Raw genomic sequence first — 23,714 nt, 5'->3', positions numbered from 1 at the left:
CTGCAGACCCCCAGATCCTGCTGCAGGCTGCCCCGGAGACACGGGTGCGGTGCCACAGGGGGACGGCACCTGCAGCACCAGCTGGGGATGGGCCCCATGCAGGACACAGCTGCAGGAGCCAGGAGAAAATAAAAGTCTGGTGTGAGAGGACCACACAGCACCAGGAGACAGCGCGGTGGAGATCTCCTCTTCCTCTTCTCTCAAATCAGTTGCCACCACCCAGCTTTTAATGCCCATTTCTCTGCAATGCCAAAATAATGCATGACTGTAGTTCTCATCACTTGGTTTTTTTGGTTTTTTTTTAGCTGATGGCAGGGGAGGTGGCAGCCCTCTCCCAGCCAGAGGCTTTTCCAACACTTTGGGTTCTTCTTTGCCTGAGGCAGGATGGCGTGGGGAGGCAGAATCACCCCGGCGAGGAGGGTGCAGAGCATCCTCCCCAATGGTCCATCCAGCGAGAGGAGCACCTCAAAAAGGGTTCACAGGGGAAGAGGACCTGAGTCTTGAGGAAAGCGAGGAGAAGCTGCACCTGGAAGAGGTGTGTGAAGGGTGATGCCCAGCCCAAAAAGGAGAGCTGTTGTATGCCAGAGATGGAAACTCCTTGCCTGGCCAGTCTCAGTCCCTGGACGAAGCCATCTCCCAGGGCACGAAGAACACAACTGGAAAGACTCAGTGGTTTGCTGAAGGGCTTCACCAGCTGGCTGTCCCCTGCGAGGGCAGGAGTGGTTCCTGGCTGCCCCACACCAGGGCTTACACAGATGTTTGACCGGCCCAGACCACTGGGATGTGGCTGGGCCTCCACACAGAGGGGCTGCAGGAGAGCTGCTGTGGTGGAGCTCCACGACCTACACAGAAGGGGAGGCGGAGCCAGGCTTCTTGGAGGTGGCCATGGCCACACTGACGTGACCGAGGGCTTGTCCTACTCCAAGCAAAGGCTGGATTAGAGCTCCCCAGAGAGCCCCTCCAACCAGTGTTTAAAGGAAACGACACAGCCCCCCACACAAGCACGAAATGACCCAAAGGCAATCAGCGTTGAGTGCCCAGATGCATTACACAGAGGCAAATGAAAGATCACAGACATCACAAGTCATCACCAGGCAAGAGCAAAGGCAGAGCAGAGCTCTGGGAGCAAACGCCTCCCTTTGCGCAGCAGAGCTGCCTAACAGGGACAGTCCCACATCCCGCCGTCCTTCCCACCCCAAATAGTCCTGCAGATGGCCTGAGGACCCTCACCAGGTACCATGGTTGGAGGCAACGGCAGCTGTGACTCTGCCTCACTCTCTCTGAGGTACCAGCCATACCCCATACAAAAGAAAAGAAGATGTGCCCCCACACACATATGCTTTAATAATGAAGCTGTTGGCCCACTCAGCTGGTGGCAGGATCTCATTTAGTCCAGCAGTTTATTCGACAGTGCGTTTACATCCGTGCTATCAAAGCTCACGCAGGTGCCCTGAATTACCTGTAACCAAACTCAAGTGTACAGCCGTTTTCATCTTAATTCCTGAATGATGGTGTTTACAGAGCCAAGGAGTTCCTTGAAGTAGCCATCTGTGTCACCTTCCCTCTGCTCCTCCGCCGCCAGCTCCTCGTACTCACTGCGCAGGAGGCCGAGGGTGGTGCTGAGGGCCGGGTCCCCCCGGTAGCGCTCCTTGCAGAAGGCCATCAGCACGCCCACCGTCTTGAGGACCTTCTCCCGGGTGTCGTGCTCCGGCATGGCTAGCAGGTTGGAAACGACCACACACCAGTCCTGCTCCACCACCGCGGGGACCAGCTTGACTTGCCGGTACTGCTGGATTTTCTCTTCCACTTGATCTCCGTGCCGCGAGTCCTCAAGCAGCATCTGTGGGAAGTGGTGGAACACGGATTAACGTCCTCATCGGAGAGCAGCCGCTCCTGGCAGGCAACACATTGTGGGAGAGTAGTTGGTGATCAGGGCTTTCAGTGCCACAGGGCCCTGAAAGGGGCTGCTAGGGGGAGGAAGTTCAGCAGAAGACCCGGAAAGTATCTGGGGCTGCTGCTTTGAGCTGCTGAACAGGCTCCTGCAGCACCGCACACACATCACCGCTTGGCTTCATGCTGCTCTACAGAGGACACAGAGATCTCAGACTCCTCCAGCCATGGCCACACCTTCCCCTCCCAGCCTGATCCAGAAAACCCCAAATACCAAAATTCTGCAGGTGCCAAGAGCAAAAAGGAGCCCATGGGGAGCGGGGTGTGCAGGGCTGCTGGCTCCCTTCCCAGCGAGGGAGACTTGGGGCGGGGGGGGGAAGGGGAACCTCCTGCCACCGCCCCAACACCTTTCGAGGCTTGGGTGGTGGAGTGGCTCTGCTCCCCGATGGAGGACTGCTCCCGGCTGGCTGCTGGCCCTGTGATGACTGCTATGTCCGTGCTTCACTCATTAGTGCTGAGGAGGCTGCTCGCCTCACGCTGCTGAAGGCAGATGAGAGCTTCTGTGGGGCTGGGGACCAGAAACCCCCGAGGGCACCCATAACATTGTCCTGGACCTGTTCATCACTTGGCCATGGGCTCCTGCCATCCTCTGGGCAGTGGCTGTGGGGAGCCTGGCTGGGCCCTTTCATCCCATTGATTTACAGGACAGGACAGGGGCAAGGAAGGACAATGCTGAGGATGCCTCCCTTCTCCCAGTCCCTCGAGAGGGCTGCCTGCTAAAACCCCGCCGGCCATGCAGGATTTGGGGTGAAAAGGAAAGAAGGTGGCAGAAAAAAAACATTCAGAGCCCCAGCAATTTGTGCTTCAGCTCAGAGCTGCCACTGGCCGCTCACGATTTTCAAACCAACCTCTTTGGTTGTCACCCAGCCCACCCCAAATCTGCAAGGGCTCTCCCAGCTCCTCCACAAAGGGGCTGGGATTGGTACAGGGCATTCCCAGTTCAAAGAGCAGTGAAAAAAAATCACTGTTTTAACATAAAACTGAGAATCTGCTGGGCCTGCAGACTGCCCCAGCCCCAGCAGAGCTGGGAACAGATGGGGCTGCCGGAGGGGCGGCTGTAAAACCTGCAGTGGGAGCGAAGGGGAACAGTTTGGGTCAAGTGCCCACATGGGCTCCCTGTCCCTGGGAGCAGACGTGCAGGGTTGCTGTGCGTTAGAGCACGCACCTCGTAAGACTTCAGACCCGCTAAAATAATTTGGGCCTTGACAAAGTCTCCTGGAAAACAACTGTTTTAAAATGCAGCCGTTGCTCTGCAGTGCCTGAAACTCGAGCATTACAGCAGTAATAATCTGCAGGGCAAATTGGCCATAAACTGAGACAAAGTGGATTTAATTTCCATTCTCCGGAGTAAGAGAAACGCACAGACTGAACGCCGAGCGAAGGCAAGGAAAGACGGGCTTTAAACTGACATTTACAGCAGTAATCCAAGGTATTGAAAATAAAACACTTGATGCTGTGGGCCTGGCTTCAGCGAGGGCCGTGCGGGCAGCAGAGGCCTCTCCAGCAGTGGGGGCACAGCAGTGGTGGCTGCCCCCTGGCACCGCGCTGGCAGCCGGATGCCGCAGCCAAGCTCCCCTTGGCGCCTGCGTTCCCTGCTCAGTCCTTGCTGATCCGTTATTTAAACACCCTCAGGTGGAAAAGGTGGCAGTAGTTTAACGGAAAATAAAGGTTTACATTTGTACTGGGCTCCCCCAGACACTCCTGCCCTGCAGCGGCGGCCCATGGGATGGAGGGAACTCATCCCAACAGCACAGGCCAGCAGCGATGCTGGATTGGTCACCCCTCACCCTTGTCCTGTGAGGGTGCTTGAGGACTCCTTTGGCTCAGTGAGAGTGTCACAGAATCACAGAATATTGGGAGTTGGAAGGGACCTCGAAAGCTCATCCAGTCCAACCCCTGCCAGAGCAGGATCACCCAGACCAGGTCACACAGGAAGGCGTCCAGGCGGGTTTTGGATGTCTGCAGAGAAGGAGACTCCACAACCTCTCTGGGCAGCCTGGGCCATGCTCTGGCACCCTCACAGTAAAGAAGTTTTTCCTCATGTTCAGGTTGAACCTCCTATGCTCCAGCTTGCACCCATTGCCCCTTGTCCTGTCATTGGACATCACTGAGAAGAGCCTGGCTCCTTCCTCCTGACACTCACCCTTTACAAATTTATAACCATGAATGAGGTCTCCCCTCAGTCTCCTCTTCTCCAAGCTAAAGAGACCCAGCTCCCTCAGCCGCTCCTCATAAGGAAGATGCTCCACTCCCTCCATCATCTTTGTGGCTGTGCTGGACTCTTTCAAGCAAGTGTCAAGGTGGGGAGTGCCTGGCTGTGCCCTGTCCCCTCCCTCCCAGCTCCTCACCTTCTCCACGATGAGGTCATGGAGCAGCGTCACCACACGGACGTGCAGGGTCTCCATCCCCTTCTGCCTGAAGAGGCTCCTGAGGACCTGGAGGCCGCCCAGCTTGAGGAACTGCTGCTGGGCGTAGGGGAAGTGTCTCAGCATGGAGGACAACGCAAAGAGAGCCTGGCAGGAAGAGAGGTCCATCAGCACGGTGGCCACAGCCGCCATCTCTCTTTGTGGCATCCCACAGGGACATGAGAAACACCCCAACCCATTTGTGTGGAGCTCCCCAGCAGATGACTTCAAATCTCTCCTCGCTGAGCAGTGTCTCCGAGACCCATTTCCTCCTGATCCAAATCCTTCCTGGCACTACAGGGCTGCCCAAACTTGTGTGACTTCCACCCGAACTTCAACCCGGACTGTCACTGTGATCACTAGAACAATAACCCAGAGGGACCTGTGGCCAGCACCTGAACAGACCCAATGCCATCGCTTCTCATTGCAGATCCTGGCTATGGGCTAAGGACGCCCCGCAAAGCGGGATCCAGCACTGCCCGATCCTCTCGAGAATTCAGATGGCCGGGGAACATCCTCTCCCCTGCACTCATGCGGCCACAGGACAAGGCCATGCTGTTTCCCAGGAAACAGCCTCAAAGCAGGGCATGTCACGGCGCAGCACCACGCAGCGCCAGCGAGAGACCCCTGCATGCCTGCACCTGCCTCCTGGGCCCTGAGTGGCACGGGGTTAACACTGAGGAGGCAATTAGGGGCCACTGAATTTTACACTTGTCTACTTTGGATGACCCGGGTTTGCAGAGGGGACAGGCTGACACCGCCCGGGGCAGGGCTGCTGCCCGACCGGGGATGGCGACGCTCGTCTGGGCGCCTGCCAGCAAGCCAAGCCGAGCGGAGCTGGCTCCTCCATGCACCGAGGTGGACCACGCGTCCCCCGCTCTCCACGGACAGATCCGAGCTGACAGCCATGCCTTCCCCAGTCCATTTGTTTCTATTTTCCATCTTCCGAGTTGCCGCCGGTGAATCGGAGGATGTTTCCATCTCCATAGGCCAAAGGACAGGGGAGAGAAGAAATGCACTTTTGGCCTCGCTGCCATCCACTGCTGTGAGAGCCGGGGTGGAAAACCCACCCGAGCAGGAGCTATGGGCTGCTGCTCTGCATGGAAAGGGGCCAGGACACCTCAGGATCCTGGCCTGGAGAGAGATGGGAGATGGTACACAGCACAGGAACAGGAAATTAAAAGCCTACATCCTCCTGGAAAAGGGGGTTCAACCCTGGGAGGGTCTCGTAAGACCATGTGTGAATGCAGACAATACTGAGCTCATGCCTCATGCTCTTCTCCAGGGGCTGCAGGGGGCTGCATTCAGGCTTGCTGGAAAGAAGCATCCTGCACCCACACCCAGGGGTTCAAGGAATGCTGGTGAGGGCCCTCTGCATGCCCAACCATCCCTTCCCATCCCAAAACCAGCTCCAGATCGAGCCACGGGCACGGCTGCGAGGAGTTCCTGAGCACAGAGCATCCTGTGCTGCACCTCTCTGGCTGGGACCTCCTCCCACCCGTGGCCAAAAGCAATGGGGCTCCCAGCCGCTCCCATGCCTTTCTCTCCCTGGGGGACTCTCACCATGGACTAAAGGGGACCGTGTTTGGGGGTAGCACAATGCTGCTGGCGAAACAGCAGGTGCACTAAAGATGAACGGAGGAGCCGGTGGCTCCCTTGCCCCGCAGAACCCCTCTCGCAGGAGGCCACCATGTTAAACGGTGGGGCTGCATTTTTCCAGAGCAGCCAGATAATTTTATGGCCCATAAACAGAGGCGGCACGGCACACTAAAGCGAGGGTAATGAGATCTCATGCTCCAGGGAGTTCGGCGAGGAGAGAGGGAGGCAGGCGGCGAGGAAGCCCCCTCTGCCGACGGACAGCACTGCACATTTGGCTGGGGGCTCTCGGCACTGCTTGGTTTGCTCCAAAGCCACTGCCGAAGGCAGGACACGGGGCTGGCTCCAGCAATTAGCTCCTTCCAACCGTCAGCTCCCATGTTTGTTAGCCTCCCATCGTTACGCCTGCCACGGGGACCCCCGTCTTCCCTCCCGGAGGTGTCACTGCACCGAGGCCGTGTCCCCCACAAGGCTGGCAGAGCTGCCATGTGTGCCGCTGCTGGCAGCCAGGGCGAGATCCAAGACACTGGGACACCAGCGCTGCCGAGGGGGCGTCCAGCACCATGGGGTGCACTGGAGTCCATGCAGTGTGGGAGCAGCACAGGCTCCCACACTCTCCCGGTGCTGGCGATGCCCCGAGGAGCGCTTACATCGAGTTCAGTACAAAAGTGGCTTTACCCAGAGGTGCACCCCTGCTTGCTCACCTTCTTCTTGGCAGTCAGGGGTTGTTCTGTAGCCAGGATCACCAGGAGCTTCTGCAGCGCACCCCCCTCAATCGCTTCTATCTGGACTTTGGGGTTGCTACAGGGACAAAAGCAGAAGGGAGGTCACCAACCTGGGCACGGCAGGGTGGGATGGACCCCGGGTCCGTCCGGGGCAGCACCACGCAGTGGACGCCAATGAAGGTCAATGCATCCTGATCCCAGAGCAAACCCCCAGCTCCCACCGACTGCGCCTCATGGTTGTAGAGAAGCTGGGAAGCCCCGTGGGTCACTCCAAACACAGCTCATGACCAAAGCAACGTGAGGTGACAGCAATGGGGCTGAGGAAGGGCACACCAGGCTGTCCACCTCACCCCACAACACGCTCACACCCTACCCGTCTTCTCCTGGCCAGGAGCTCTACCCCTGTGTCTCCCTTGCAGCTATTAATACTCTCGTTTTGCATCGCATCTATTCCTTAACTGCCTTTTATTTCAGCTCTCACTTTCCCCCTCCCTCCAGCTCCTTGCTTTCTGTTAACGTGCTGATTGATTTAAACACTCCTGTGCTGCAGCTCACCTGGAGGAAGGTCCTGCTTGTCCCCACAGCCTCTGAACCACAAATTACTCCTGGTCTCACCACCCACACACTTCTCGCATCGAGCGCTTTTCTTGAATGACTACAAATGGCTAAATCCATCTCTCTGTCTTCAAGAATCAGGCGAAAATTTCGGGTCTGGATGTGAACGGCTGCCCCAGGTGCAGACAGATGAAGACCAGCCTTGCCCACTGTCTGTGCTGCCCTCAGGGACCGGCTGCCTGGGCAGGGGCACCTCGGCCACGCAGACGCTTTGCAAACCCACTTGTAGTATGTCTCTGGAGGTGATGGAGAGGTTAGGTGCTACGGGCCCTCTGGCAGGGCTTTCGTGGTCGGAGCACAACATACCAGCTGTCTGCATCCCTGATCCTGGGTCTCTCGCGCTCCAAGGAAGAGTTCCAGCCCTTCAGCCTCTGCTCAACTTCAAAGCAGGGATTGCACCACGGCCAAAGGTCACACGTCCCTGCTGCTGCTGCACAACACTCACAGCTCCTGCTGCTACCAGAAAGCTGCGGGAGCAGCCAGTGCCGAGCATCGTCCAAGAAATGGGAGACAGAGGCAGACAGGGGCATAAGGAAACAAAACCAAAAGACAAACGGACTCTGGCAGGGAGCAGCTTTGAATTAAACCCATGGCTCCTAGAAAGACAGCAAAACACTAAGCTCATCTATGTCGGCCAAGGTGCCGGGCAATCTCTCGAACCCTGCCTGCTCCATCCAGGCGTTGCTTCTCGCACCATTAGGAGTCACCCATGGCTCAGAGGTGGTAGATCTGGTGTGCAGGTTCCTGGCTGCAATTACCAGGCTGACCTCAAGGCAGGAAAACGGGGGTTCTCAAAAGCCACCTCTGATTTCTCCTTCCTCACCCGTTTGCTGCGGCAGACAGCCAGGCAGAGCGTAACTGCACTGAAAGGAGACTCCTACACCAGAGACCTCTTAGTGCCATCCCAGGAAAACATTACGTTTGGGATATCCGAGTTCTTTTGTCACATTTATCTAAAATAAATAATAAAAACTCTACAGCAAGGGACACAACTGAAAAATGGGTCTGTCTTTTAATGCTTGGCTAGTCACCTGGAGAATTAGATCTAATTAAAATCTCTGAACCATGGAGTTTTTGCCAAGGAGCACCTGCAGAGGTTAGGAAGCCTTCCTGGATGGTAGGCGTGCTGCTCACTTCTCAGGGTTTCTGTTGTTTAATGTCTCTACTACCAATAGTCTGGGCTTCACGCTAACAAAAAAGCTCGTTTGAGAGTTTAGAAAACTCAGCACAGATCTGTACAAATTACACTGTCAAGCCCAGGGAAAAGCAGCCTGAACAAAGTAAATACAATGAGACAGACTGTGGAGAGCTCGCAGAAGAGATTCAACCTGTGCTCACCTGCTAACAGATAAGGGGATGGTGGCACCAGCAACGGCATTTGCTGAAATGAGCCTCTGAGGCTGGGATGGGGGTGGAATACAGCCTACGATGAGGTCCTGAGGTGCTGCAGCGATGGCAGAGATTTGAGAGTGTGCAATGGATGAGATGAACCAGCCTCAAACCTGGGTGAGGAACAGCCACAAGGCTATGGGGACTCAACACAAGTACCGTGCTCGCATTCAAGCTGCTTCCCAAGAGAGACCTCTGTGTGCTGAACACTCCAGTTTGCCCTGGAAGGACCCATCTTGACTACAGGGTCACACCACATCCCCTCTAGATGTGGTCCTCACTGCACATCTGAGGTTCTTGTGCCTCCCAGCCATGTGGTCCACATCCATCACATCCACCTCTCTCATTCTGTTCCTGAAGAGTAGAAAACAAGGCTGGGTACAGGCTCATCATGATTCATCCATGCAAGAAACCTCCTGGGAGCTGGGACAGGCTGGGTTTAATGGACATGCTTCCAGTGTTCATGCTGGCCACGATGCACTGAGCAGCGGTGACGAGCTTGGGGAGACTGACAGGAACCTCTACTGCCCACACGTGCCCACAACATCATCTCTGAGCAGCTCCTGAGAAAGCTCTGTCCCTTGCAAGGTTGGCTCTGTTCTCTGGCAGAAGGTCCTGAACCTCCTGAGATGTAGGCCGTCCATCCTGGATCACGAGAGGACCTCTGAACAGCTCTGGGCAGGGGCTGCCAGAGCCTCTCGATGCAGATCCTGGAGATGATACCCTCTTCCCCAGGGTGTAGAGTACAGCCCCCTGCTGCCTGCAGACCTCCCTGCTTCTCCCCACCTCTCCCAGGGACCTCTGCAGACCAGCTCACCTGGCTGCCACCCACACAGCAGCACTTCAGAGCTGACCACAGGACAACACTTCTGTTTCCCACTGCTGCCTCCTTCCGAGACTCCTGGAGTCGTGACTTTGCCGAGCACAAATTTCACGTGCCGCTTCATCAGCCCAGCGTGTCGCCCTCTCAGTGGCTGGAGGAGGGTCCCCGTGCCCTTCGGTGGGGGGAAAAAACACAAGCAGGGGAGGGAAAACCAGCAGAAGACCTCCATCTGAGCCCGCCTGCTGCAGCTCGCAATGGCAGAAGGAAACACTGCATTTTCTGCCAGTTTCTATTTCACTGCGTTGGAGTTACAACTTCCCACAAGGGGCCAGACATTATTACAGTCAAGGCTTGTTTGCCAGAACACCGCAAGCCTCAACAGCGTGTGGAGAGCAGAAGTAATGAAAACAAGGGCTGACGCGCTGCGATCGACGCTATTGAAGTAAAACCGAAATGAAGCCACAGCAGTGCCCCCGTGACCAGGGGCAGGTCCTGCCTTGGGTGGCGAAGGCAGAGATGGGACCCAGTATCTACCACCAGCTGCCAGGTTGGGGTGTTGGCACCCTTCTTCCTTTCTTCTTCCATTAAAGCTCTTTGTGGAAGGAACAAGAACTTAGGACAGGGATGACCGGCCAGAGGACCCATCAACACGATGGAGGCTTCCTGGGGGTGACGTGGTCTCACAAGCTGGGATCAGAGCCCTCCAAACAGCTTCTCGAAGTGCTGCAGCTTGCCACCCCCTCGCCTCGCCGTTGGGCTGCTGGGGACCTGCCCATGGGACAGCTGCTGTTTCTCCCTGGACATTGCCTTGGATGTGCTAAGGAGCAGCACTACCACAGGGCATGCACCTGAAAATCTCGTGCGGATTCTCTACCATTTTCACTGGCATTACATGAAAGCAGCTCCTGTTTTGCTGAAGAATGGATTTTTTAAGAGTACTGTCCCTTATGAGATAACCTTACTCTCTTCCTCCTAGGATGACCCCAAGCACACACGTGCTTGAATTCAGGAGAGATTTTTCAAAGTTCTCCCAGACTGCACATGCGAGGGGCGTGGGAAGGCTGAAAAGCAGCAACACAGCCCTGAGGCAACGGCGGCTCTTGAGTTAGACGGGAACTTGCAATACGGCAGCAAAATTAGATCTAAATTTAAAAAAAATAAAATAAAAAAGGAAAGCCAAGTGGTGCAGAGGGACCTGGGGACTCGGAAGCACAGAGCAGGGCAGGCAGGCAGACGCCTCCGTCTCTACTGCTTCGGCAAGGACACACACAGAATATTTATTTCCTGGCTTGCTTGTTGTACAAACCGCACGAGACCCTAGAAATAAAAAGGCTTGTCTCCTTACCCTGAACGGTCTGCTGAAGCCAGGCAGAGAAAGACCAAAAAGAGGGGCGAATGGGGGAGTGCCATGGAGGGGACACTCCTGCCTGGCAGGAGCAGGGTGCTGAGCACAGCACTTGTCCTGCCGTGGCCGGAGCGTGTCCAACTGCAGCCGCACACCCGCTCCCGTGGCCACGACAGCTGCACGACACCAGAACCTCCCCAGGGTGCAGGGAGGGAAGTCGGGAGCTCATTCTTTGATGAAAGCGCGGCACGACGGCGGAAAGGCATGATAATCATGGGGCTAGACAGGACTTAATGGGTCTCTTCTCTCGTCAGAACCAGCGGTCTGCGATGCCGCATGGGAAATCAAAGCCAGGGATCAAAGTCTGTAAGTCTGTGAAACAGCCTAAAAAATTTAGTATAGTCTATTTAGCTTGTGCTATAACCTGAGGATCAGAAACAGGCAGCACGGCAGCATGGCCCTCCCCAGTTTTCACTCCAAAATCTGTTAATGAAGAAAATGAGAGTGCACCAATGGTTTGCTTGCAGAAGGGTGAAGCGGCTTGGGACTGAAATGTGCCTACGATGGCATTACCCCGAAACACAGCTCCAAGCCTGCCTGTCTTATTCTGTCTCTCAAACCATCACACCTGGCTGAGAATGTGAAAGGCAACAGAAAAGGTCGTTTCTGTGAGCCCTGGAAGCCAAAAGCAATACAAGCAGGGTCACATGTGGAAAGGCCAATGGCTTTTACAGAGTTCTCCGTATTTGGAGGATTTCTGACAGCTCTTGTAAGCATATTCATGTTAAAATTACCTACAAATAATAGAGAGAAAGAGAAAACTGATTATCACAATGTCAACCTTTAAAGGTTTGACTGGAATTCAGTAATTCCAGCCCGAAGTATAGCCGTAAATCTGAGACTCCGAATAAGGGCAGAAAAAAGAGGCAAGATGATCAGTAGCTCATTAATACTTGCAACGATTGAATTTTAGATTTCAGGTTTATGAAAAATAAACAAAAGCATTAAAATAGCCCAAGAGAGAAGGGACACATGCTGAGAACACGCTTTCCCATTGCATGCACAGCACTGGCCATGCCATGAATTATCCCCATCACAAAAAACTGCAGTGCAGCCACAGCGAGCCCAGCCAGCTCCGAATCCACGACTTCCCAGGCGCGCACCGGTTGCCTACACCTCCTTCCAAACTTGGTTTTTAAGAGGATCACCAGGACAACTCAGGGCAAATAATTCCACAGCCCCTCATCCTCTGAAACCACCACGGGCTGCCAGCCTGGCAGGCTGCTTCAGGGACAGCATGAAGCAAATGTTGCTTAAGCGCAGGGCCGGTGAACCTCTTACAAAAATACATATATAACAGAGGCCTTCCATTATTGCAGTGTCTCATGCTATTGAAAAGGAGATGGGACATCTGCACGCACAATATGAGATGTACAGGGTAATAATAAAATAACCCCGACTCCAGCAAGGCTGCCTGCCACTATTTGCGGTTAGGAGGAGGGATGAAGCACTGACACCCCCAACGCCCCCACCAAGGTCCGCATGCAGCAGAACTGGCCTAGAAAGCCGCTCCTCTGAGCATCAGCTCAAACCTGAGTTTATCACAGACAAAGGCCTTCAGAGCTACGACTTAAGGAGATTAAAAACCACCCAGAAAATGGAGCCCTAAGTAGTTGTGCCGATCAAAATACAGCGAAGAAGAAAGTGGGGGTGAGGGGGGAAAACCTGACAAAAGGAAAACTAGGTTTCAATAGGCAACACAATACAACAATTTCGTATGAAAGATGTGAAGCTTAAAAGAGATGTTAGATGTTCAAAAGCACAGAATATAGGAGAGACATTAAAAAAAACGCCGAGAAGATGAAAATCTCCACTTCAATGCAATGCTGCCTTCTCACTTTCTACCAAGCCAGGCGCTCATCGCAGTAGCGGGGGAGCAGCAGCATCCCTGCGAGAGCAACACGTCTCAACGTGACATAATGGATTACATAGATGCAAGTATGGTTTTTAATGAGCAATTAGGTTATTGAGTATTTGTTGCTAAGAGGAGAATAGAACTGCAGAGAATAAGTTGGAGCTGAGTAGATGATTCTGTGATTTTGACGGGCTAATGTGATACTTAAACCGAGCGAGCATGAGTCACCCCGGAGAGGCAGAACAGCGCAGAAGACTGCCTGGGAAAAGCTGTAGCAACCTTCGCTTGCTATCGACCATAGATCTGCGTCCCAGGCACCAGGGAGAGACCGCTGAGCTTCTTATGAGCCCTGCAATGACCCTGCTCAAAGCAGGAGGGCTGCCAGTACAGACAAGCCCTGAGCTCACTGGGGACACAGCGACAGCGGGTTTATCCAGGGCAAACTCTGCTCTCAGATGGGAGACGTAACTGGGAATTACCTGGAGTGCGTTTCTGGCCCTTTGCAGTCATCACGATTTCAAGCTGGAAGCACAGAGCAGAGTTACCTATCGTGGCACGGCGAGGGTCAACAGCCACCGGGAGCCCCGTGGGGAGGGAACTCAGCTTGACAAACCTCAGACAGGGCAAGTCTAAGGTGGCTAATATTTTGAAACAGGAAAAAAATACCAGACTAGCTGCAGTGCTGTCATGTAGCATAACAGATGGATAATTAGATTTATATGAAGAGCTGTAAAAGTAAGTAATTAAACAAAAATACAGAATAGCGAATCTCCCACAACCAGACATCTCGTAGGGGTGCAGAAAGCCCCAGCCACAGGGTTGTGCGTGGCAGAGCCAGGGCATTCATCTGGGACAACCAAAACAAGGACTTGCCCGAAGCGTAACTGCTCCCGAGAGGAGCGATGTGAACAGAGGGACTGAGACAAGCTGCAGCAAAACCCCTCCTCCTCCTCACCTCTCCACGCAGCAGCGTAGAAGACTGCATACCAGGTCTGGACAATAAAATCTCAGGTGCTCTAACAAAATCAGCTGTGCCCGATTGTTCTGCTGAATACACACAAACAACAACCTGACAGGCCGTATTTATATCTGTAGAAAAAAAAAGGTACCATGCAAACGGGCTGGAGATCGTACACAGTGACAAGTGAGCCCAGGCTGGGATCCCACCACCCCAGCACATCTGAGGCTCCCTAGGGCACTCCCAGAGCCCCTCTCCTCTCTTGATCCTTGGCTTCACCAGCTCTGAGCTTCATTTTGGTGCCAGCACAGACCCCTCAGCTCCATGACTGCTGATGGCTGGGTGACTTGCTGGTCTGCTATGGAGGAGGTTGCTCCCATCAACGCCAGGGCGAGGGGAGGGGTGCAGCCCTCAAGAGCCTCAGATACCCCATCAGCTCCTACAAGTTTCATCAAAGACCCACAAACCATTTTATGATTAAAAAGCAAAGGTTTTTGGATTCTCGGGGCTATCGCTGTCACCCTGTCAGCATGCAGCCTGCGAAGCCTGCAGAGGAAAGGGTATAAAACAGCACCATCAAGGCTAGCCCATCTTCTCCCTTCTCCTGATGGTGAAGGATGGGTCCGTGCAGTCCATTTGGGAGGGTCTGTCAGCCCGCTGTGATTTAAGGCCTAGACTGGGTGACTCACGCCCCACCTGCAATGATCAAGGGAACTGCATGAGCTCTCTTCCAGCACAACATGTTGAATGACTGATCCTTCCAGGTAGGTACGAGCAAATGCTCCATGATGCATGGAGAAGGACATCATAGGAACTCACCCCAGTGCTCAATCACCCAAACTAATGCTTTATTTTGAGGCGTAAATCAACCTTAACGCTCTATGTGCCACGCTTACAAAACACTCCCTATGCATTCCTGAAAGCTTTTTTACCATAGGTCAAATACATGTTGGTGCATAAGTACGGGGTCTGCTTCATCAGAGGCTGCATTAATAAAAAGTGAGCGATTCTCTACGAGTGCAAGCAGAATCCATTTATTTCCATGCCAGTTTAGCCACAGCCCATAAAAATTGTGTTGATTCCTTTTCAAAAATCACAACACAGCACGGAACAAGAACAATATTGCAGGATTAACACCACGTCCTTGAGCTCATCCAGTGTTTTTCATCAGAGAGACTTCAAAGCACCCCTATAGACAGGGAAAGCAAAGTGCTCCCAGGAGCATCAGCAGCCACACCAGGGTGCAAGCACAAGTGCTGGGCTCCTGCCTTCCCGCTCCTCCCCTTCTTCACACTCCTTCTCTTTGCGAGCTGCCAGCCTCCTGGTTCCAAAACTCAACTGGCCTTGGATGGTGGCAAACACAGGAGCACCCAAGGTCCTACTGAGCCCTTTGCTGCTGCTGCAGGACTCCTCAACAAGACCCTTTTGTGCCAGTAACTGGCAGTGGGGCAGTTTTGCACAGAATCTGCAAGATCTGCCACATTGCACTGAGCGTAATTCAAGGCACACAGAGTCACTCAAATATTCCAGGAAAACCTATTCACATGCCTTAGGTAACATGAAAACACCGCAAAAAGCTGTCTGAAAGCACAGCAAGAAGAAAGCCTTAGTGTTAACTGCCGTGCTCCTACCACTTGGGCTTAAATTCTCCAGTGGCAGCTAGTGTCGATCTAACACATCCCACTGACAATCCTGAGAAACGATAAAAGGTGGCCTGAGGCTAAGACCTTCGATTGTTATTCGCTTTATTTGTTTGCTTGCTCATTTGAGCTGATTTATCTTTAAGACAAGTGCTAATAATATTTTTTTAAAAAAGCAAGCCTTTGCCTGGCGTGTCCCTGTTGGGAATGCCAGCGCAGCGCAGGCTCTTCCACGAGACACAAAGCGAAGTGTGAGAACAGGCACTTCACTTCTCCCTTCCAGCAGCATCTCCGCGATGCTCTGTCCTATTTTAACCCTGCCATCTGTTTCACAACTCTCTGCGTTCCTCCTGTAACCGAGGAAGGCTGCGCATTACATCAAGCAAATTTTTCTATCATCTCCCACTCGTTTTGCTTACGGACGTGCCCCGGAGCACCCCCGGGCGCCACAACGGAAGGCATTGCTCTTAAACTCATCTGCTCATCACTTGCAAGCCTCATCTCAATCCACCCCACTCCTCTACAGGGAAAGGAAGATGCTGGATCACAGGGAGAATCACACCCACTGCAATGTCATGTTTCAAACTCTGGCTGTTCCTAGTCCCACTGGATTTAACAGTGCTATTAGAATCATTTTAGACTAGAAAAGTAGATTTGTTTCACTGAGTCATGATTCAAAAATGAGACTTTGCTACATTTACAAAAGCAAATCACAATCTTGCAAATGCCAAGCACAGATTTCAGCTCCAAAAGCAGAGCCAAAAGAACACTTCCAGTCAGAGAGAGAATGGAAAAGCTGCATCTTGCAAAAGCTAGGAAACCTTTTTTGGTTTATCTGGTTTTCATAACCAGAAAGCATGACCTGTGGAACACCACCTCCTGGAGAAATCCAACAAACTCGTTCTGCATCGAGCGCCTTAATCACCCCTTAATAGAGGTGAGAACAACAGCAGGAGCGGGGCCACAGGACCAGGGACTTTGGTGCTGCAACACAACCCACAGATGATTCAAGCCAGTTCCTGGGTGGGAAGCCCTCGAGGAAAACTTGGGAGTCACAGAAAGCACCAGCAATTCTTTCTGCTTTCTGATTCATCCCTACTCAAACACCCACATGCCACAGCAGAGGAGGTGGAACTGCTACATTTAGGATGACATTTAAAAATCAAGGTTGTGCTGCTGATGGTCATTAAAAATCCAACAGCATTTTTCAGACATAAGTGGGTACTCACATCGGTGCCCCTGCCAAATATCAGCACAGCAGTAATTTTTCTAGCAGCTTCAGTTAAAAAGTAAAGGAAAATTGCACCCACCTATAATTACCGTTATTACTGCTGTTGTTGTTGTTTTCTAAACACTCACTATATACCTTTATATTTTCTAAATACAAAATAAGATGGAAACATTTCCCCAAATCTTTCTAAGTCTCAGATTCATCTCACTTGACATTAGACACCTAAAATTACGACACCTAGCTCAGACGAGCCGCCTGGGCTCCCGCGGTGACGTGTTCCAACCTCTGGCCTGCACATCCCTGGAGAACCAGCCACTGTTTCTGTATTTCCACAAGGCTTGTCCAGGCTAATGCAGAATGGGAAGTCTACAGCCCAAGGCTACAGATTCACTCTAAAGGGGGATGCATGTATTTGGAAAAGTGTCTGAGGAACTGGCGGTCACCAGCAGCGAGCAGAGACAATGATTTGCCCCATGGGAGACGGGGCTGTCTTTGACTCCTGTCTTATGATGATTTGTCTTTTGGAGGCTCTCTTTGTCTCTTTGGAGGTCTTTTTTGTCTCTCTCGCCTGGCTGGAGATGGAGCCTGGATAGTTAGCTCAGGCGGACACTCGTGAAGGAAGACTGAAGCTAGGGGATGTGGCTCCCATCTTCAGAGACAGGGTGAAGGAATCACCTCCAAATGCCTGAATCAAGCTGTCAAGAAGTTAAAATGACCAAGCTAGCTAATAAATATGGTAATAACACTACGTGCATTTATAAGAATTCATGTGCATATATATGAGACAAAGCCATGACAGGTACCACAGCTAAACTGGAAGCTCAGAAAGGGCTGGAGGAAGCAGAGGAACCACATTCAGAAGGGAACATTTTGCATAAAAGACACAGTGGAATGAGATATTTATGCAAGAAGAAGGGAATTTCAGCAGCGTGTCCTACAGCACTGATGGATGGAGAGAACGGACACCTTGACAAAGAAAGCAGACATGCCAATTAAGTTTTAATGACCCTATAGGCAAAGAGAAAAAAGCCCTCATCTGCTACCATGGAGAAAGGAGCCAACAGACAGACTCAGCCTGGCAATGAAACGGTTAGGATAAGCCAGAAAGATCTTGAGATGAACACTGTCTCTGTAATGGAGCGCAGCGATACAGGCATCAGAGGTAGGTTCTGCAAAGCAGGAGATAAAAGCTTAATCACCAGGGCAGAAGAAAGCGCTGAGAGTGGTTGCAGAAGATGAGATGCCTGGATTCAGAGACAGCTTGAAAGCGAAGGGTGAAGGAGGAAGCGGGGTTCAATTTATTCAATGCTCTGGAACTGTGGAAAGACATACGCTCCACAAATGTTAGTTGTGATGATCACTTCCCACTGCTAGACTTCGTTAAGAGAGGACGGGAAGGTGACACAACCAGAAGTTCACACATGTGCTGTGAAGGCGCAGGAGGAGAGAGAACTTGCCAGTAATTGCGGGATGTAAAACCCCAGTCGATCGCAGCCTAGTAAACAAATCTGGGTCTGTGTTCCCATCTGCCTTGTACTGAGGAGAGAGGGAAGCCACTGCCCAGTGGCTCTGCTGAGGGCACGGTGCACGCTGCCAGGTGGTCTGCCTGCCCTGGGGGTGACAGGGCGCTGTGTCTGCCTTTGGAAGCAACATTTCTTCAGAAACCGATGGTCCTAAACCAATGCTTCCTGCCCAGATGGACATTTGTGAACCCATGTGGGAGTACCCTGTGCTGAGCTAGTATAGAGCGTCTCCTTGCCAACATCCATCAGCTCAGCACACAGCAGTCAGACCGATTTTGGGCCATTTACACAAAGGAGACGGCCACGGCCTCCAGCTGAGCACGAAAACCCTACAAGATGAGAAGCTGCCTGCTCTGCACTAATGACTAAAGAGTGCATCATCCTCCCTTGGCCATCCCTGGAGTGTGAAACGCTGGCCCCCTTCCCAAGCAGAGCTGCTATTACCTCCTGCAGACAATATCCACTACTGATTTGTGACAATGAGATCAGCATCCACAAATGTCCTGCCTTCTTCTGTCCTTACTCACATCCTTCCCTTTCTGCTCCCCCTAACAGCAAGGACACAAGCTTGCCACCAGTCCAAAGAGGATAAGTACAGCTCTTCATCCTTCTCACCGTATGGACTGACTCTCCACCTTATCCCAGAGCTGATGGTATCGAGTGGTACCAGCACAACAAGCTGAGACATTCCCCAGGCCGGGCAATGCAGAGTCCAGGTCAATGTGGTTGATGGGGGTGATGTGGCCCATCTGAGCAGCTGTCTGGAAACCATCACCCCGTGGAGAATCAGTCCTCACACTGACATGCCTCCTTCCCACTCTTCTGCTTATCGTGCAAAAGCAAGAAAAGAATTCTCAGTTTTATCTCAATTGATCAGTTTGAAATTCAGCAATGGATCTCATCTATTCTTCTCCCCCAGGAAGGCTCACTAGGCAGTGAGAGTTTGAGACAAACTGGTTATCATGTTGGGAAATAGGACTTGGACAGGCTTTCCTAAGTCCATCTTGCAGAACCATTCTGTTTAGTTTGAATTCTCTCTCTTTTGCATGTGCTCCCTGTAAATTCCCCAAATGCAGCATGAATCTTCTAGCATGCTTGCCATGGGATGAATCTGGGCAAGCTCCTGGTCCTCAAATGCTCATCCATGTTTATGTCCTTCACGCTGCGCTGTGACAGCACGTGTCGCATAATGCCTTAGACAATCTGGGTCCTCGTATTTACGGCAATAGACCTCTGTGCTTCACAGCACAAATCTGAGGACCTACAGCTGACTGTGGACACATTACTCGTTCTTGAAATGTAGGCCACAAAGCTACTTTAGTTCTGCTTTTGCTTGTAAATCAGGGGCTTACATATGTAATTGGCCTAACCATAAGAGCAAACAACAGCAGTGGTAGCACAGTGCCAGCAATTATTCATGCCTATAATAAACGCCTGTAAAATTGAAAGCCAGCCTTTAGAAATCTGGCTCCTCACTGCACATATGAAAAAAACAAAAACTCATTTGCAGGGCTTGACCAATTGAGTTTTTCATTTTCGGGGAGAAATAGAGGAGGGTAAGAATTTTTCTTTGCTGTTTTCATTCTATAAAAACACCACTAATATCTATGTTTAGGTCATGAATTATTTTGGTCACATTTCAGAGTTCTGGATTAAACCCAGTGACAGGCACAGAGGACAAGTCTGCACTGCATATTCACAGACCAGGTCTCTGGGAACAAGCACAGCTGATCCCCTTCCCTCGGCATGCGGGAAACAGAGTAAATTGCCCTCCTTCCCTGCTCTGTGCTGAGCCAGCAGCGAGCCTGCAGACGAGCTGTCATCCCTGGAGATGACATACAACCGCTGGCCCTGCCACTTCTGGGCAAACGACCATGCAACGCTATTCCGTGTGGGAGCAGAGATGCTGACCCGGTGTCTTGGACAGGTCCTATCAGCTAATGATGGCATCCTCACTGATAAATGACTCCTTCGGGTTGAGCCGCAACCAGCACACTGCCTCTCTTTGCCCTCTTCAACCAACCCTGGCTATGTCTCACTGCAACAGGGCAATGCAGCCGCTCTAAGACTTGCAGGATGAAAAGTGCGAGGAGATCATTCTTTCTGCTATGCACATTTCCTACCCACAACACCAGAGCAATCCCTATAAAACTCTTCTAGCACACTGCTGAAAATCAACATGGTATTCCTTAATGGCAAAGACCCCGCTGGTAACAGAAGTCCACCCCTTGAGTGGTCCTCACAAGCTTGGCAGACAACACCCTGCTGAGATACTATCAAATTTAGTCCTTGAATTGCTTTAACAATTAGCAAGGTTGAAAGGTGCCAACACATGGAGTGAGGATGGGGTGACTGTCAGGGAGCAGACCTGCAGCCTGGTGTGCTGGAAGGCACCCCTTCACACAGCAGACTGCCATGTCGTCCATACCAGTGCCCTGAAAAGCAATGCATCAAATCTCCTTGGTCCCTGCTGAGTGAAACACACAGTCACCTGTCACAAGATCCTACAAATGCCGTTCCACGCACACCTCCTCATACACCTGTGGGCCAAGGGCTTCAGGGTCCGTGTTTCAGCAGCTTTGCTGGCCTCCTGTTCCTCCAGCATCACGTCAGACCCTTGCTTCCTCAATGCTCATCAGGCAGCAGCAGACTTCTCTCATTCCAGCAGCAAGTTGGAACACAGCAGCAGCAGGGACCTTCAACATGCTTTAGACCGCCAAGGTTAGGAGGCCTGAAGTGCTGAGAGACCTCCTTAACCACAAATCAAACATTTGGCCCCCTTCCCCCAATGCCAAACTTGGGCATTTCTGGTTGTTTTACCTCCCACTTTAAGCAGTGGCTGAGCATGAATGGGAAGAGCTCTGCAAGGACTGCTCTTCCTCACTTTGCTATGTAAAGCTTCCCTCTTCAGAAATTTTCCGTAACTACCAAGTTTTAGTATCTTCTGAAGGAAACCACATTCATCACAGTTCAGAAGGGACCTTTTGGCCTAATCCCCACTAGAAAAACTGCCAAACTGATCCTCCCATCTCACAATTAACAGTGACAGAGACTATGCCATACCAGGCGATGCGGTGCTGCTATGACAACAGGAACGGGAGACTCGTTAAGGGTCTCATCGAGAGGGATAACGAACAACCGCAGCTCACAGAGAAGGCAGAAATCAATGAGAGCTGTTGATGCCACAACATTTCGCTGGATTGGGCCAGGTATTCGGTGAGCTTTGAAAGGTTGGCTCGCATTGTTACGCCACAGTCACCGTGAGTACAACTTCTGAGGACGGGCAGATTCCTGGGGAGTAGAGATGAATATTCATGAAGGAACTCAGTTTGGGAGAGGAAATGAATCAAGTGTGACAAATGCTGCCTATTAGGAAAAGAGGGTGGCGTCTATTTTTAGTGGAGTTAAGCAAACATTAAAGCTCACTCTCTAAGAACTCCAAATAATACCACTCACTGGCTCTGCCTCCTCATTGCCAGATAAGAATTTAGCAGCACGTTGCCACCAGCCAAAACCAGCTTGCCTGAACAGAAGTTTTCTGATTTAGCCCGCGTATGTGTTTTATAAAAATAAAGGTTTTAATCTCTAATCTGCATAGGAAGATGTGATGGTTTTCACCAGGATTTATTTTTTCCCCCCTCTCCAGAATCATAAGGCTTGAAGGAACCTTTTTAAGACGGAAGAAAACACTGCATTCAAATCTCCTAAAAGAGCACTCACGCGGAGCTGTAATCACTTCAGATGCACAGAATTATCAGGAGGAGAAAATTCATCTCACTTAGAATCAAGACCCAATTTGAAGCAGAAAGGAAGAGGCTTGGTTTGCCACCGTGCCAAGCACTCAGACTTTTCACTGAAGTCAAAGAAGCTACAGCTGCTCCAAGCCATTGAAAATCATGCCCAGAATCTCTAGCGAAACTTGTTTGCAGAGATGGCAGCGGGCTGATAAGGATGTTGACTATTCCAAATAGGCCCACGTTATTTTGTATTTTTAGAGATACTTAGCCTGCCTATTATTATTATTAAGCAGAGGTGGAGTATTTACTGCCTCCTTCTCGGAAATCTGTAAAAATGCTGCTTTTCAGCAGGCTCCTCTTTTCTTCTGGTGAACATTAGATTCCTTTTTTTACTTCTCAGGCTTGTAAAACGTCCGATTAAATGAGACAACAGAGAGAGAATAGTGCCTAGTAAAAATAACACGATCCCCACAAAGCCATTTGAGAGTCCTTGATCCTATAACCTAAGGTGCTCCCAAGCCAAGATTAAGAAAGGTCTTTGCAGGGCGCTCTTAACAGTGAGCACTCAGAAGATCCCTGGGCAAGGGGAGAGCACGAGCCAGGCATGAAGGACCCTCACAGCACGCTCTCTCCAGGCTTAGTCCAGGCATCGCTGGCTCAGCTGGTTCCTGCTATGTGCCAAGGGCCAACTCTTTAAGTCAGATGCTCCATTTCTTACCAACTCCTCCGCTTGCAACACAGAATCACAGAATATTAGGAGTGGGAAGGGACCTTGAAAGATCACCCAGTCCAACCCCCTGCCAGAGCAGGATCACCTAGAGTAGGTCACACAGGAACACCATGTGGCTTCTGGCACCTCTCCTGTAGAGCTTCAAACATAGTCTTAAAGATGGCTTCCAAAGAAGCAGCTCTGAAATTAGACACATCAAGTACTTATTATTAATACCTGTCTCCAGCACCAGCCAGGCTGGGTGAAGATCAACAGAAGAAATATGCAGTCTTTCCCTGAGCAGCCAAACCCCAGGAAATAATCTGTGACTCTGGGATCAAAGGTGGTGTCTCCCCTTGAGCTCCCTCCCGATTGAGTGTCCCCATGATTCCCCCCTCAGCTTTCAGGTTATGAGCTCCTCTTTCATCTAGAGAGGAAGATGCCCACCATTAACGAAGCGTGACTTGTTACTGGGTGCACTGGGCCAACCTGTATCACCAGCACAGCACATGTGGCATGGTCCCCACCAGGACAACAGCCAGCACACGGAGCTCACCACACATCACCTCCTTGGTGCTTTGCAGCGTCATTTGTTAGGAAAGTTGGGTCGGTTGTCCTTTAGAAAGCACATCTCCATCCCTCATTGCGCTGGCCCTCAGCAACTGTTGCCATGGTTATCACATTTGAGTGCTTTTCATCAAGAAGATGCTGCAACTGCTGAATTGTCTCTTGCAAGAGTTATTTAGGAATAACTAGTTAGTAAGTAGGAATAACGGGTTCAGACTGCCCACAGAAGCCAGCAATCCCAATTATTTTTGCTTTTATCCTGCCTTCTTTCTGGCATCTGACAGGTTCAGGTTTAAAGTAGGGTTTAGAGAGAAGCAGAAGAGAAGGAATGCTTCCTGAAGGGAAACGCACTCGGCTCTGCCAGGAGATTAAAGGTCTCTCTTCATACAAAGCCTCTGCTTTTCAATCAATTGTAAATAAGCTATAACAAGGTGCAGCAATCAACCGGGAAACATATATCCTCACCTGTCGGGTTTAGGGGAGAAATGAGATGTATTTTCAAGTTCCATCATGTTAATTGTTAATCAAGATATTATGGGCACAGCCCAAAATCCGTTCATCATTCAGGGGGAGTAACTGACGTCCC

General features: G+C 51.6%; 1 protein-coding gene across 1 annotated transcript in view; it reads right to left on the bottom strand.

Annotated features, from left to right (window-relative positions):
* Positions 1-1,489: 1,489 nt before the first annotated feature.
* Positions 1,490-23,714, bottom strand: part of SIL1 (SIL1 nucleotide exchange factor) — a gene marked incomplete at its 5' end in the record, with an annotated part of 42,883 nt that continues 20,658 nt past the window's right edge. The window contains 3 exons of the mRNA XM_010183608.1: positions 1,490-1,840; positions 4,299-4,463; positions 6,656-6,752. Of these exons, the coding sequence (XP_010181910.1) occupies positions 1,490-1,840; positions 4,299-4,463; positions 6,656-6,752 (613 nt within the window). The remainder of the gene's footprint in view (positions 1,841-4,298; positions 4,464-6,655; positions 6,753-23,714) is intronic.

The sequence above is a fragment of the Mesitornis unicolor genome, unplaced genomic scaffold (genome assembly GCF_000695765.1).
Source record: "Mesitornis unicolor isolate BGI_N332 unplaced genomic scaffold, ASM69576v1 scaffold4424, whole genome shotgun sequence".
Classification (NCBI taxonomy): Eukaryota; Metazoa; Chordata; class Aves; order Mesitornithiformes; family Mesitornithidae; genus Mesitornis; species Mesitornis unicolor.
This window is presented reverse-complemented; position numbering and strand designations above follow the sequence as displayed.